The sequence below is a fragment of the Glycine soja genome, chromosome 5 (genome assembly GCF_004193775.1).
Source record: "Glycine soja cultivar W05 chromosome 5, ASM419377v2, whole genome shotgun sequence".
NCBI classification, from domain to species: domain Eukaryota; kingdom Viridiplantae; phylum Streptophyta; class Magnoliopsida; order Fabales; family Fabaceae; genus Glycine; species Glycine soja.
In genome coordinates this window covers 42,149,185-42,164,893 of record NC_041006.1, presented here as the reverse complement: position 1 = coordinate 42,164,893, position 15,709 = coordinate 42,149,185, and the positions used below count along the sequence as shown (strand labels likewise).

General features: G+C 32.4%; 2 protein-coding genes across 3 annotated transcripts; one reads left to right on the top strand and one right to left on the bottom strand.

Moving 5' to 3' along the window:
- Positions 1-2,822: 2,822 nt before the first annotated feature.
- Positions 2,823-10,166, top strand: LOC114413513 (xaa-Pro dipeptidase). The gene is made up of 15 exons (XM_028377970.1): positions 2,823-3,013; positions 3,085-3,145; positions 3,369-3,464; positions 3,566-3,715; positions 3,944-4,075; positions 4,602-4,729; positions 5,128-5,170; positions 5,754-5,837; positions 6,347-6,388; positions 6,656-6,726; positions 7,136-7,189; positions 7,298-7,403; positions 7,529-7,597; positions 8,601-8,744; positions 9,763-10,166. Exons 1-15 carry the CDS (start codon positions 2,838-2,840, stop codon positions 9,865-9,867), a joined length of 1,461 nt encoding a protein of 486 aa, XP_028233771.1. The 5' UTR covers positions 2,823-2,837; the 3' UTR covers positions 9,868-10,166.
- A 1,378-nt stretch (positions 10,167-11,544) lies between these two features.
- On the bottom strand, positions 11,545-15,478 carry LOC114413512 (protein NDL1-like). 2 transcript variants are annotated; one of them, XM_028377967.1, is made up of 11 exons: positions 15,236-15,478; positions 14,076-14,175; positions 13,800-13,897; positions 13,608-13,696; positions 13,309-13,369; positions 13,099-13,185; positions 12,940-13,017; positions 12,792-12,848; positions 12,589-12,644; positions 12,334-12,469; positions 11,545-12,044 (listed from the first exon to the last, which is right to left on the bottom strand). In XM_028377967.1, the coding sequence occupies exons 1-11, from the start codon at positions 15,308-15,310 to the stop codon at positions 11,823-11,825; spliced, it is 1,059 nt and encodes a 352-aa protein (XP_028233768.1). In that variant the 5' UTR covers positions 15,311-15,478; the 3' UTR covers positions 11,545-11,822. The 2 variants fall into 2 exon arrangements, with proteins under 2 accessions (XP_028233768.1, XP_028233769.1); XM_028377968.1 differs by lacking the exon at positions 15,236-15,478 and adding an exon at positions 14,272-14,496.
- Positions 15,479-15,709: the final 231 nt, after the last annotated feature.

Genomic DNA, 15,709 nt, shown 5'->3' with positions numbered 1-15,709 from the left:
ATTTTCAGTGTATTATTTATAAATAATATTAATATATTTTATGTTATGAAGATAAAAATAATTTCATTTAATATTCAGAATACTCTTAAAAAGATATATTGTTATTTATTTTATTAAATTCTTTTCATATTAAAATTGAAGCTTTATGAAATAAATACTAATTAATGTTCTGAAAATATTCAATAAAATTTAAAAATAAACTATATCAAATAAATTAATTTTTGCAACTATTCTACATAAAATGAAATAGACAGTTTTTATTAAATAATTTATATTTCCTAATAAATATACTTAAAATAACAACATTTCTCCCGAAAAATTAAAAACAAAAAAGCCCTCCAATGATTGAGATGATGTAGAACACGGATTCTGACGCAATACAAGATACTGATGTACTGAACTTTTCTCATTTTGCGGAGTTTGCTTCTGACGGTCGTGTGATAGAGATTGAAAATGCGTTGTATTTTATTTTATTTTAGTTATTAAAAAATATAAACACTGATAAGTTTAAAATTGAAACTGCTTTATGTTAAATAGAATTTTGTCATCTATAAATATTATAAACGGTTCCAACAAAATTATTATAAGGCAAAATGCTTATAATCTATAAAAAAATTTAAATATTTTTTAGGTTTTAAAGACATTTATATTAAGGATAAAATATGTTTTTCTTCAAAATATTTCAAATATTACATTTAGTTGTTCATTAGGAACCGAAAAGTAATACAATTTTTAATAGTACATTTATCAAAAGTAATATAATTTTAGTCTTTTATTAGAAACTAAAAACATGTGTTATTGATTAAATATAAGATTAAAATAGTATAAATTTCTATAGAGATTAAAATCAACATTTTAAAATATTTTAAAAAACTAAAAAACATTTTATATTTAAAATGATTTAAAAAAGATAAAATGAAATTCAAACTCTTCACACGTGTTTAGATGAATATTGATAAAATTAATTTTGAAGTTTTGTAATTTATGTTAATGTTTTTGTTATAAAAGCAAGTTAATAATAAAAATTAGTGTAATTTTTTTAAATTCAGATGCAAAAGCTATCTAAAAACTCTTAAACCCAATCAATTTTGAAACAAAAATCACTTCTTCAACATGAACCAAATGTGTAAAAAATTATATAAAATCACGTTAATTGATATGTCAACATATTCTAAAGAATATAAGTTTATAACATGAAATTAAATGCATACTTATAGCATATAAATGCTTATTTATAAAAGGAATCATTTTGTAATATTTTTTTTATAAAAAAATAGGTTATATATTTAGTTTGACAATTTTATAACCAAATAATCTATTCATTCTAAAGTTGAAGATTAAATTTATTGTAAAATTGATAGAATTAAAAATAAATTAATAAAAATGACAAAGTTACCATGAAAGTTGACAAATCAAATATTTTTTTAATTTATAAAAAATTTAATATACCAATTTGGCCAGCTTTTCAATGAAATGACTATTTTATTACATAAATTATAAATTTTAAAAGATGACGTTGTTTTGGTAATAAAGTGCTCGTATTATATTCTATTTTTTCACTGTAGAATAACAAAATGTTAAGTAATACTAAAAATGCTTACTAATATATTTAAAAGAATATTTTTATCAAAACAATATTAATGATTCCATTTTCCATCATGAAATTCATAAAAGAAAAGAAAAATATAATCTAAATATTTCTCAAGAGAGAAAAGTTATTTACTCTTGTTGAAATGCATTCTTTTTCTCGAATGCATTTTCCTCCTTGAGCAAGAGGCAAGAGCATTCATACTCTAAGAACTCCCATGTACTTTGTCTTAATATCTCCAATGTTTTGTTTTCTCAGCAAGCATATATAGTTTCTTTTGCCTTATTTTATTTTCCTTGGGTCGATTTTCTCGTCTTATTTTTGGCATTCTAGTGTCAGTGGGCTTTATTAAAATGCAACGTGGACTCAACAAAGAGTTTAAAGGAAGGGGAAAATTATACTAATTTAAACTATAAAATTTATATCAGGACCAAAAAAACTTTATATAAATTTAACAAAAATATTTCATTTTATCATTCCTAATGTTAAAAAATATTAATTAAAATGATAATTATTTTTTCATACCCTTTCTAACACCCCCATTTAAACATACAAATTGAGAAGCCAATAGGTAGAGAATTTTGCTCTAAAATTAATGAAAATGATTGTCCTTCTGATTTTATGTTTAAAACAATTCGGATTGTTGGATGTGCTCGTGTTAAAAGTAGTTATCTAGTAATATATCCAGGTGCTGTAATTTGTGAAAGGATTTTTCAAACTATGTATCTAAACACAATTGAAGTACAAATGGGAAGATGAAGTTTCTTATAGGATATAAATAGAAAAAGTCTTACATTGAATAGATATGAAAAAATTGGGTACTATACAAATGAAAAAACCAATATCAATTTACTTTAAATGGTGTGCTGAAAGTCCATTGATGTAAATCTATGTGATGTTTATTCCTTGTTGTTTTTCATCACAAGTAATTTATTGAATTAAAACCGTTATAGTATAATTTTTCATGTGATAAATGTTTGTTAAATAAATATTTGGATGAAAGATTGTTTCAATTGAGAAATTTGGTGCTGCTGACATTAACATTTGAATGAATGAGGTGGGGACAATTAGGATTTGACTGCATAAATTAGTGTAATTGAATGAGAAGGATACAGTTGATGTTTTATGTAGGCGCTCGTATGATGATGGACCGTGTTATGTTCTGCTATAGCATTGTTTGGGAGTGCTATTTGCACCTTCGTTTCTGCTTATTACATTACCTAGCATATATTGATTTGTTAGCAAGGGTATGAGGGATGAGCATCCTAAGTTGTGGATGGAGCTACATGTCAAAAACAGGGAGAAGCTTCTCACATCCCTTCGTCAACACCTCTCCGACTCTTCTCGTTCTCTCCATGGCTTCGTCCTCCTTCAAGGTGGCGAGGAGCAAACGCGTTACGACACCGATCACTTGGAGCTCTTCAGGTATCCTAATCATAATCCTCGCCATTTCAATTTATCGATCCCTAATTCGATTTGCTTCCCACGCTTCGCAGGCAAGAGAGTTACTTCGCTTACTTGTTTGGAGTCATAGAGCCTGGATTCTATGCAGCTATTGTTCGTTCTCGTTCTTTTCTTCTCTTTATTTTAAATGCACGCTAAATGTATTGCTTTTCATAAATTCAGATAATTATGGTTGATTACTTTTCTAATAATTGTTTTAAAAGTTTTATCTAATTGGTTCATAGTTTAATTATTATTGTATTGTGCTCACAAGCTCGATCATTTTAAAGTATATAAGTTAGTGATTTTGATTTATGCTTGCTATTGGTTTTTGAAGGACGTTGCAACTGGGAATTCTATCCTATTTGCTCCTAGGTTACCTTCTGAGTATGCTGTTTGGTTGGGGGAGATTAAGCCACTCTCCTACTTTAAGGTCACCCTCCCACTCCCACTCATCAATTTTTTAACGGATTTAATTTGCATGTAGTGTATGTTATTGTTTAGTGCTTCACATTTATGCATCCTCCTTTGCAGGAACACTACATGGTTACCACGTGTTGCTTCTCAGATGAAATTGAAAGTGTATTGCAACAACATTACCAGTGTTCCGGGAAACCTTTGCTGTTTCTCTTGCATGGCCTTAATACAGATAGCGATAATTACTCTAAACCAGCACAGTTTCAGGTTCTTAACCCTTCACTAGATCCATTTTTCTTTTTACCAGGACAGTGAGTGATTTGTTGGATATGTATTATTTCTGACCCCAAACTGTCATTGCATAAAATGTCTTCTGTACCGATACTATTGTGTTATTTGTGATGACGTGCTAATACTTACCAATTACCCTACCTCTATTAGAAAACTCATTCTCAGAACTACTTGTATTGTATATTGATAATTTTATTTCATTAGGGCATTGATAAGTTTGACAAGGATTTGACTACTTTGCATCCTATATTGACTGAATGCCGTGTCATCAAGTCAGAGCTGGAAATTGCTCTTATTCAGTATGCCAATGATATAAGCTCTGAAGCTCATGTTGAGGTAACTAATCTTAAAATGACAAAGCTATGCTTGTTTCTTGAGTACTTAATTTGAACATTTATGAAAATGTCCTTTGAAGCTTATGGGAATGTATTAAGAGGAAATAGGCTATAGATATTGCAATTGTGATGGTTTAATTTTTAGTATCTTCCTAATTTGAGGCTGTTTGTTTTGTTTTAGTTGTAAAAGGGAAGTGATTTTGGAAACTTGGAAGTATCTTTTAGCTTTCCATTAATGATGAATTTTTCTTAGATAATAAGAGTAAGGAAAATAACTAAAGTATAGATCTGAACATATAGAAAATAGTACTATTTCCCTTTACTTAACCTGGTTATTGACCCATTTTTCACTGAAATTATCTGGATTTATTTAGTTGAGTTAGGACCATATGAGGGTGTTTTTACACGGTTACATTATCTATTAGTAGGAGAATTTATAATCTCAATGATGAAGTATGAATGGCTTTATACACATGTTTTGTGAAAATCCTTTTGTAATAGTTGCAATATGCATTACAATGAAACAGGTTATGAGAAAAACTAAAGTGGGCATGAAGGAGTATCAGCTTGAAAGCATTTTTCTTCACCACACCTACATGTATGGTGGATGCCGGCATTGCTCCTATACATGTATTTGTGCTACTGGTGATAATAGGTATACATTTCTGAATTCTGTTATTGTAACCATTTTCGTCACAATAAATGTGGTTCTCAGATACTTTTGGTTTAATAAAACTTTACTCGATGCTCCTTTGTAAGATTGACTTCTTGGCTTGCTGAAAGAAAAAATATGTTTGATATGTTTCTGGCTTGCTGTCTGTAATTTTGTACTACATACCGCCATACCATGTATGACACACACACACACACATATTATGCGTGTGTAATTATGTTTGATATGTTGCTGGCTTGCTATCTGACTGTTTGTAATATTGTACTATATAGGCTACTGCCATACCATGTATAATGTTTATATGTGTGTGTGTGTTGGTTTTTAAATAGTAGCTACCTTCATCATAAAGTGGGCTGGCTAACATGTATGTATTAATGCAGTGCTGTTCTTCATTATGGCCATGCAGCAGCTCCTAATGACAAGGTATGGTATAGGAGAACTTTTTCTTATCATTATTATTCTTTTTTTACCTTTGAAGGTCATTTTTTTTTTTGGAAGGCCCTTTGAAGGTCATTATCATTGCAGCCAATGTGGTTGATTGGCTATCATAATGTTGATGGTTTCAATTCATCTTTATAGATTGGTGATGTGACTTTTTTTACTTGTTTGGTGCATTCCACCTCTGGGAAATTGCATTGGGCACAATTGCTGTGTTAGCTGTATACTTATTTATGATTTCCTACATTGAAACTTGAAATTAATCAACACCAAGCCTAGCCATCAGTATTTTTTCTTTCACTAGTAGGAAAAGTAATTGGTTCTGGAATATGTAAAAATAGGAATATGGAAAAAAAAATGATGAAAAAATCTTTGAAAACAGGAAAAAAAGTAAACTATTTGTGGTATTTGGTGACTTAAGATATGGCTAATCAACATATTAAATATTGAAAACTTCATTCCTTAAGAGACAGAATAAGATGAAGTTATAGTTTTGAATTGGATGATCAATGTTATTTACCTTTTTGAGATGCTCAAGCTTCTTTCTTAAACCATGACTTTTCTGTAGATTTTGGAAGATGGAGACATGGCGCTGTTTGATATGGGAGCTGAGTACCATTTCTATGGATCTGACATAACTTGTTCTTTCCCTGTGAGTCTTCACATAAATAATTATTTTTTGTATTTTTACTTAGTTTCCCTGTTACTTGCATTGCCATTTTGAGCAATTTCACTGAATCATCAGGCATGCCTATGCTAAAACTGCACATCACTTGGTTCCTTTGCCTGTTCATGTGTTTATTTGTTATATTGTTGTAGTCTCATTGTTATTTTTATAATAAGCCAGACTTTTTTTTGTGTGTGTGTGCCAGCCAGGTATTAGTATTTAGGTAGTGTTTGACATAGTTTTTGTGTTTCTCTTCTCCTTAAAAGGAAAAGGTGGTTTAAACCCAATTTTAAATTAGGTCTAGAAAATAAAAGTAGACTTTTTTTAATGAAGGAAAAGTAAAAAAAAATAAAAATGGAGCTTCTGTAGAAGCTAGCTGGAGGGGTTTCTATATTTGTGGAGAAAAGAAGCCAAAAAAGGCTGTGTCAAGCACTATCTTACTAATGACTAACTAGAACAATAATTTTATACTCAACTTTAATTTTGTGGTGCAGGTGAATGGAAAGTTTACAAGTGATCAATCTCTTATATATAGTGTAAGTGCTTTCTTATAAAACCTTTTTTATCAAAGGAAAATCAAATTTTATGTTCTTTACTTAATGGGAAAATTGCACCAGTACAAATATTTGCAGTGTATCCCTAACAAACAAATGTAATAATTTTTTGTAAGGGCTCAACTAACTCTAGGCGTTCATGTGCATGTTAGTATGGTTCAACCAATGTACCTTTCATATACCTCAATGACTTGACTTTTATAGCATTTCTTTCAACAATTATTTACTCTTGCTTTCCATGTTCTGCAGGCTGTGCTAGATGCTCATAATGCCGTTATATCTGCAATGAAACCTGGAATAAACTGGGTTGATATGCACATGTATGATTGAGTACAAGTATCATTTTTTAAGCAACTAAATTGTCTGCCATATTTGGTTTCAGCTTTCAAGTGCTAATAGCTGTGAACAAGTATATTATATTAGTGCTTTACTTGAGAGAAGTATCTTGACTATTTAACTTAGTTGATGGATTGGAATATAACAGAATTGTAGCCTAGGCACATGCTGTCACATGTATTTATTTTGCTGTCTGCAGCTTGATTGAGAAATTACAGTCATTGTCTTGAATATAGGAACCTAAGAGTAAATCTAGTCTGATAGCCATCATTAGACTTCATTGTGAAACCAAAAACACTGTTGTCTAATATTTGTACTAAGTTATTTTTTTAATAGGAATAAGTGTTGCGTTATTTTGCCTTGTTTCTGCTCATATCCTTTCTAAAATTGCAGATTAGCAGAAAAAGTGATTCTGGAGTCACTGAAGAGGGGACATGTTATATTGGGGTAACATAGATTGTATTTTCTATTTTGAGTGGGAAACTTTCATCTTGATACAATCTCTAGGATAGTAGAATCTTTTATGAAGTTGCATATTTGTGGATTTTGGTGTAGTGATGTTGATGACATGATGGCTTCACGCTTGGGTGCTGCTTTTATGCCACATGGTCTGGGGCATTTCCTTGGTATTGACACACATGACCCTGGAGGCTACTTAAAGGTATTTGTGAGTTTCATCTGCTCCTCTTCTCCTTTAATTAATGGCTTCATTGGCTTGTATAACCAATCTTGTATCGGCAACTTCTTTTTCATATAATGTCTTGGGAACTTTGTTCTGATTTGCAGGGCCTGGAAAGAAGAAAGGAACCTGGATTAAAATCTTTGCGGACAATCAGAGATCTCCGGGAAGGAATGGTCAGTTATGGATTTTCTCAGTAATCAGAGCTTTTTTTAAGTAGCAACTGATATGAAGCATAAATAGTAGTTGATGTTTTGCTTTGAGTTATACTACATTAAAATTGGCACAATTAGGATGCACCTAAAACTCCCTGATTTATTTTGAGTGTTAAATTATTCTGGTATTGAACCATCTAAGTTGCTTTAAAGTTATTGCCAAAGGATTTAGTTCAGCTAAATCCTATCTCGAGTCCCTGAGATTGCAAGCATTGATCTCTTTAGTCTCCTAACTTTGCAAAATGCTTTTCACTTTACTCATTTTTCACTGACATTAAGGACTAAATTAAATAATGTTTTATAAAGATAGGAGCTAAAGTGAGGGTTTGTAAAGTTGGAGACTAAATTGATCGGTGATTACAATCTCATGGATTAAAGTGTGGGTTTACCCAATTTTTTTGGCTGAAATCTTCAATAGAATAATGGTTACCTATCTTGTACTTGTGGTAACACATAAAGCTAAAATCATAATGATTATTGCAATTTGTGAACCCTGGTTGCTTCAGTTGAGTTTGGGGTCTTCTCCTTTGATCTCTATTAGTTAATGCTCTATTTTATGAACTATAAATACAATTTTGATGATGAGGTAACCTTGTTTATTAATAATTTAATATGGCCCAAAATAGAAAGCTGAGATTAAGCGTGTTTATAGGAAAATGAAGAATAATAAATATGATGCACCTAATCAAATTAGGGATGAAGAATAGGAAACTAACTGCCTCACTGACACGTAAGGCAATTAGGAGAGAAGTGATTATAGAGAGGGAAGAGTAATAGAGGAAGAAAGGCAAGCGGGAATTTGGTTGGAGTTGGACTCTTGATCTTGGAGAGACTGAGCACTCTCATACTGCTCAGATTTGTTTTCCTCATTTCTTAATACACTTAATACAATGCACATTTTCCTCATTTCTTATCTTTGGTATGATCCCCTGATACCTATTACCTATTATTTATACACTTGTAGGTTATCACTGTGGAGCCTGGATGCTACTTTATTGATGCTTTGCTACTTCCTGCCATGAATAGTCCAGAAACTTCCAAGTTCTTAAATCAGGAAGCAATTAATAGGTTTAAAGGTTTTGGTGGAGTCCGAATTGAGAGTGATGTGGTATTCCATTTACTGAACTTATTAAGGATAACTTAGTTTTTATTTTATCATTTCTATATGCCGTTAATAGTGATGTGGTATTCCATTTACATGAGAATAAAGTAGGTGTAGCGGAGATGAGGATGTTGCGGTGGATGTGTGGTAAGACTCGACAGGATAAAATTAGAAACGAAGCTATTAGAGAGAGGGTTGGAGTAGCGCCTATTGTAGAGAAGATGGTGGAAAATAGACTTAGGTGGTTTGGGCATGTAGAGAGAAGACCGGTAGACTCTGTAGTGAGGAGAGTAGACCAGATGGAGAGAAGACAAACAATTCGAGGCAGAGGAAGACCCAAAAAGACTATAAGAGAGGTTATCAAAAAGGATCTCGAACTTAATGATTTGGATAGAAGTATGGTACTTGATAGAGCATTATGGCGGAAGTTGATCCATGTAGCCGACCCCACCTAGTGGGATAAGGCGTTGTTGTTGTTGTTGTTGTTGTATTTCTATATGCCGTTAATGTTTTTTTCTTTCTCAACCTAGTATTATTTGCCCCAACATACACTTATTCAATACTATATTTTGAGAGGGGGACTGCTAACCTACTCCCCTACTTGCCTTTTAGGAGTATGCTAGCAATATACCACTTTGGATTTGATATACTTCTAAAGGTGTAACTTGTTTAATCTAATAATTTTTAGGAGTATATTAAACGAGTTACACCTCTAGAAGTAGATCAAATCCAAAGTTGTATATTGCTAACATACTCCTAAAAGGCAAGTAGGGGAGTAGGTTAGCAGGTCCCCTCTCAAAATATACTTGACCATTCATGAGTAATACTTAACAGTCAATATTTATTTTTCTTACTTTCATATAAAAGCAAGTTTCTCGTTTGAAATGTCTCCTGCAGGGTGATTAACTTTAAACTCTTCACCCTTTCTTGTGATCAAACACTGTATCATTATAAAAGTGCATGGCTATTCTGGTAGATGAGCTTATTTGATATTACTTTGTTTATTCCTTTATGATGTATTCAGCTTGTTACTGCCACTGGTTGCTACAATATGACCAAGTGTCCAAGGGAAATGCGGGAGATTGAGGCAGTGATGGCAGGGGCACCATGGCCAGCTCAGAAGATCTAAGTTTGACCTCACCTCACCTGTCCTTGATCTGAACTGGTCTGCTAAGTTTGTATTTTTTTTATTAAATAAATATTAGAAAGTAACTCCACTCTCCCAGATCCTCCATGTAATCACGTGATTAGTGGCAAAAATTTAACCAATAAGCATTTCAATGCAAAGCTCGGCATTAGTAATGTTTTCTTTGAAAAATTGTGCTATGTTGTAGAGATGCAAGTTCTCGGAGCCAATTGAAAGTGCAATTATGAGATTGCTCCTAATCAACTTATCAATCAAATATTGATCATTCATTTCCTCGAGTATTAATGAAGTTGTTAATTGCCCCAAAAAAATTGTAAAATACATAAATGCAATAAATTTGAAGAGTAATTAACTCTCGGTCCACAATAAGATTAAAATTTTGGTGTGTTACTTCTATTAATTAATAAGATACATGTAAACAGAAATTAAATATCAGGGTGGTTTTAACATTACAAAATTACTCCAAATTAATATTTTTTATTTTACTTTTTTTATAAATACCTTACGAGGGTGTTTGTTTCTTGGTTTAAAATTTCATTATTAGAAATGTGCATGTGCGAATGCAGTAGTCTTATGTCTATTATGAGCTTTAAAAATTTATTCTTGGACATTATTCATATCCGAAAAATAACTTTTTCATTTTATTCTCATGGTTAAGGATGAAAAAGCTATATTCGCATGAGAATATAGAAATTTATTTTCGAATCCAATTATAACTTCTATTTATACTCTTAATATTTATTTCAATCATTTTTCAATTTAAAAAAATATTTCTATTAAAATATAACTAAATATATTTTTGAATTTACATAGAAATAACATCTTTAATTATAGTATTTCGAGAGATGATATTCTTAAAAATGTAATGTTATACCTTAAAATAAATATTATTTAAATATATAAATAAAATAGACAAAACTAGTGAGCAAAACATCTTTTTCTTCCGACTCATTTTCTAATCCGAAAATATAAAAAAAACAGCACCTTACCACACTACCTAGTCATCACTTTTCATGATTAAAGTATTACCTTGATATGATCAATTGAGTGATTTAGTATGAATGGCGACTAAATTCAATGCCTGCGCAAGCGGAAATAAACTTAATATCATAAGTTGAGATAGCTTAGTAATGGGCTCCAGCTTATTTTCTACCAATAAAGTGCAAGTTAACAAGTAATATGGTTTGATATTTTATTTATTCCTTTTGAACCATCATAAAATATTATTACATCATGTAGTATTATGCAATTTTCCACGTTAAGTTTAAAATTGCTACTAATACACAAACTATAGACCAATAGGGCGGTTTAATAGGGAGGCAATGAAGTCGGGGTTAAAATATTCGTTACAGCGTGTTTACTTGCTTTGGATGGTGCCATCATTATTTTATGCACAAACTTTTAGGTTAACTTAATCCGCAAAATAAGATTAAAATTAAGTCAAAACTCCGATACAGTCAGCTGCAAATGGGATCTCAATTCTCCACATTCACACATTGATTAAATTGTTAGATCAAGATCGGATTATTAATAGTATTTTATTTTGGTAAATCAGACTTAAAATACATTTCTAAAAAATTAAACCCTCCAATCATATCTTGATTTACGATTGCATGAATGTAGTAAATATGCAAGATATCCAAGTGGAGGAAAAGATCCTGTGTGTGCCTTAACAAATCATAAATAAATTAAGAGTCCACGTGATACAGCTCAATGATTCCTTTATTGAAGATAGACTTACAAATGAATCAAGGCAACTTTTCCTCCCTATAGTTTTTATATTATATTTCACGTATTCTGTCCATGCCCTTTTCTTCTTTTCTATCTACAACCCCTCTTACAACTTCTTTGTCTATCCCTCCCTCCCCTCTTTAACAATAAAAAAATTTTGAAGAAAAAAACTGCTTTCAATTACAAAAATCAAGGGCTTATTATTTTCAAACTTGCAGTGAAACACGGGTCTTTATAGGCTTCAGCTTCAATCCCATGCTTTCTGGAGAAAGGAGCTCTGGAGAGATGCAAGATGGGCTTAGTGGGCTTCTTGGGCTGTCACTGAACTGGGTTGGTCTATACAACCCATACCCCATGAAAAAGTACTCCATAGGTATCAGCATTGCATGTGGTTGTTCCTCTGTAACCATTGATCCACAAGCCTGGACCTGCAAAATGAAAACCCGTTTCAATGCATGTTTGGATTTGCCTTGAATTATCTAAAATCATGTTATAACATAATTTTAGGTAAACAATGCATGTTTGGTCTCACGTTGAAAAATTGATTCTGAATCTAAAATTAATTGAATTAAAAAGCAATTTTATGTAACTTTTGTATTGAATTAAATCAATTTTGCAAATGTTCACCTGAACGTTTATCCATATCCCTATTTGCTATGCTTTCTTGTCATATATACATGCATGCTACACATCTACACCCTTACACATTACACATACCTCAACCAAGGCACTATATCTCCTATCCAGTTTTGAAGTCATGTATAGAGCCTCTGAATGGAAAGGAGAACTGTCCCCAACAAAAATAAGTGTACGACATTTTAATCTTTTCAATCCATCTGAAATGTCAAGCCTCCTACAATTTGGCAAAACAAAGTTGTAGCACATAAATTCTCCATTTCACATACTAATACTACATTTACATCAACCACACACAAAATTAGAAATGGGGAAGCAAATATGTAGGAGATTTACTGATTAATTGCTTCAAGAAACCGTAAGACATTTGTTCTCTTTCTCTCATCCAGCAGCTGGAAAAGAAACATGACAAAGAACCAATGCAAAGCAAGGTGAATACAACGAACAAGGAAAGAGTGAGAAAAGGAATAGCAGTCACATTCCAGCTAATAGCTATAGAGCAGTACAGGGTGAAGAAACTAAATTAGCTTAGCACTAACTTTTCTGCAAGCTTGAACTATCTCTGATTCTGCAACTTCAACGTTACCACGAACTTCCTGTTAAAACAGACTGAGAAAACTCAACATGTGAAATGAAGAGGGAATACAGCAGACCTTAGAAACTTTCATAGTTGCATCATAATAATACCTTGCTGAAATATCGCTGAAGCAAACACTCTTTCAGCAAGCCACACATACCATAGAAATATAACAAATTTGACATCACCTGAAATTTTTACAAGTGGTTGACTATGTTATCATATCAGAGAATTCATAAAAGGAAAATATGCAAGAAATTAAAACGAACCTTGTTATAAAACCATTCCGTCCAAGAAGGTGCTTTGCATAAGGGAGATACAAGTATTAAACCAAGAACACGCTCCCTATATTTCATCTGTAAAAACATACCAGAGAAATGAATCAAGAAAGAACTGACTTCATAAGTTGATCATAAGACTGCAAAGCATCAATTATATAGCACAGTTTTCCTTTCAAAGTTAATGATGGGGGTACATACAGCAAAAAGAGTAAGGATATAAGCACCAGCTGTCACTCCCATACACATCACTGCACCAAGCCTGGACAAGAAAATAGTTCATGCCATTAATAATATACCAAAAACATTGGATTTCACCAGGAAAAAAAGGACTGTTATTCAACTCCCAATTCCCGAAATCTTGGGTTATTCAAAATAGAAGCAAAGCAAGAGATCAACTTAAATAGGCTTTGTTCATATAAAAGAAAGATTTCTGAGAGACAAAAGCTAACCACCCCCCAAAATATAAAGTATCAACGTTGTAATTATATTCTAATTACCCAAAATAGTTGAGGACCTCAATTATTTGATCTGCTAAGTCTTCAGCAGAAGGAACAGGATCCTTGACACAAATTGCAGCTGCTCCCAACTGCAAGAACTCTTGTGGAAGTTCCAGAGGGAAAACTATGTGAATAATAATATTCAGTTCTAAATGCAATAAAAAACACATTCAAATCAACCAACTTACAAACCTCATGTCCAGGAGGACTGATATGATATATGCAAAAGTTGTGAAGCAGTAAAGAAGCTGCTTCTGGACAGAAAAATAGTCCTTGGAAGCATGACATATCTGCCCCAATACACAGAAGTAAATATTGAATCATATTTCCAGATACACACATGTACAATGCAATCATTAATGTAACCTAAAGAGAAACTCAGACAAATTCTATAACAGAAGGTAAAAAGAAAATATAATGTTGAAACAAGTGAAAGTAGATAAAAGAAAATAAATTGGCTGCACTTACAGTTTAGAGCCAAATCTGGATAAGTGATCAGAGCTGGCTTGTCAGGATCGCCATAGACTATGACAGACACAGTACCACAGCCAGTTCGAATATGATGCTCCTGAAATGGCAATCCAAAATGAATGTAGCTTAAACACAGGAAGAATGAGAAAAGGGTACCAAAATTGAAATTGGAAATTTTAGGAATGAAAAGAACCTTCCCCTAAAGCAAAGGATATCCTTTATTTAGTATACACTCCATTTGAGTAATGTTAAAATTCACAAGTGAACCTTTTTCAAGCTATTTGGCCCCTAACATGGTTCCCCATGTGCCCTTACTCCTTTTTTGGGCAACCCAAACCAACAAGCAACAACAACACATTAATATCACTATCTGAACCGAAAAGTGAAACAAGTCATTCCAGATTCCAATCATTGTATGCTCAAGATAATAATAATAATAATAATAATAATATTAATAAGGGGGGAGACAGTGAAAAAGTGAAGAGTATCTTTGGCTTTTAAAAGCAAAAGAATGACTGAAACGCATCTAATAACTAATGGGTGTATTCCTATAAACCAGAAAAACTAAAAAAATAAAAACAAACAAAACTACCTACATCACCCAAATCGCCTCGAATACCAAAATGATAAATTTCATCCCCAAAATTTCAAAACTACAGCCAAATGAAAAACGAGGAATGCACAGCAGATCCCCTATTTTCTGTGTTCAAATATTCAGAAGATATGATAAAAAAAATATTCCAGGAGAGAACATAAAGAAAGTAAACAAGCAGAGTATATAAAACGAAGCCAATCCCATGAATTTTCAAGAGTAAACAACTTTTCTTATTCATTTTTTTTCTATTTTTTCCAACAAAGATCCCACTAGCAAAACAGTTGCCCCATCAAATGCTCCGTTATGCAAAACAATTAGAGCCCCCAAAAGAAAATTGTCATTGGCAATAGTACATCTCCTTTTTCATTCAGCAACAGAAAAATCCAGAAACCGAAAATGCAGCATAAATAATGCAACCCATGAACCAGCAGAGTATATAAATAATGCAACCCAATTGAGAAATACTGGAACTCGATCCATCCCCAGAAAAAAATTGAAACTTGAAAGCAAAAAAAAGAAAAGAAAAAGAAGAGAAGGTGAATGAAATGGGTGTGGGAGCGACCTTTCCACCGAGGTAGATCTTCTCCATGTCAACGGAAACGGAATCATTGGATTCTGGCATGGCTGTGGTGAACATGGAAGCCTCGCTCTGATGAAATGATCAACTCACTTCAAAGAAGCCTCCTCCACCCACCAAGAAAGAAATATAAGCCCTTTAATGGCTTATATACGAAGCACTTCGATTCTTTTGTCTCTGTTCTGTTTCTTGTCTCTCTTTCTTTCTTTCTCTTCCGAATTTTAACTTGCGGTTAACCACTACCGACGCTTTCTTTCCGTACCAACAGAATTTAACCTCGACCCTTTTTGTCTTTTTTTTTTTAACCGCGCCCTTGCCTCCGGGCGACGTCGTTTCTCCAAAGCGACGCTGTTCCGCTCATGGAAAAATTATAAGTGTTTGAGAAATGAATTGGCTTGGTTTTTAAGAGCCACGTTCATATTTACTCTTACATTTAAATATTATCAAATGTTTGTATTT

Bases quoted from the DNA above. Each gene is read 5' to 3' on its own strand.
- LOC114413513 (XM_028377970.1), top strand. From the start codon at position 2,838: ATGAGGGATGAGCATCCTAAGTTGTGGATGGAGCTACATGTCAAAAAC. The intron at 3,014-3,084 runs GTATCCTAATCA...CACGCTTCGCAG, and splicing joins GATCACTTGGAGCTCTTCAG to GCAAGAGAGTTACTTCGCTT. The intron at 7,404-7,528 runs GTATTTGTGAGT...TCTGATTTGCAG, and splicing joins ACCCTGGAGGCTACTTAAAG to GGCCTGGAAAGAAGAAAGGA.
- LOC114413512 (XM_028377967.1), bottom strand. From the start codon at position 15,310: ATGTTCACCACAGCCATGCCAGAATCCAATGATTCCGTTTCCGTTGAC. The intron at 14,176-15,235 runs GTCGCTCCCACA...TTGCCATTTCAG, and splicing joins AGATCTACCTCGGTGGAAAG to GAGCATCATATTCGAACTGG. The intron at 12,045-12,333 runs GTATGTGTAATG...TTCATTTTGCAG, and splicing joins GATATAGTGCCTTGGTTGAG to GTCCAGGCTTGTGGATCAAT.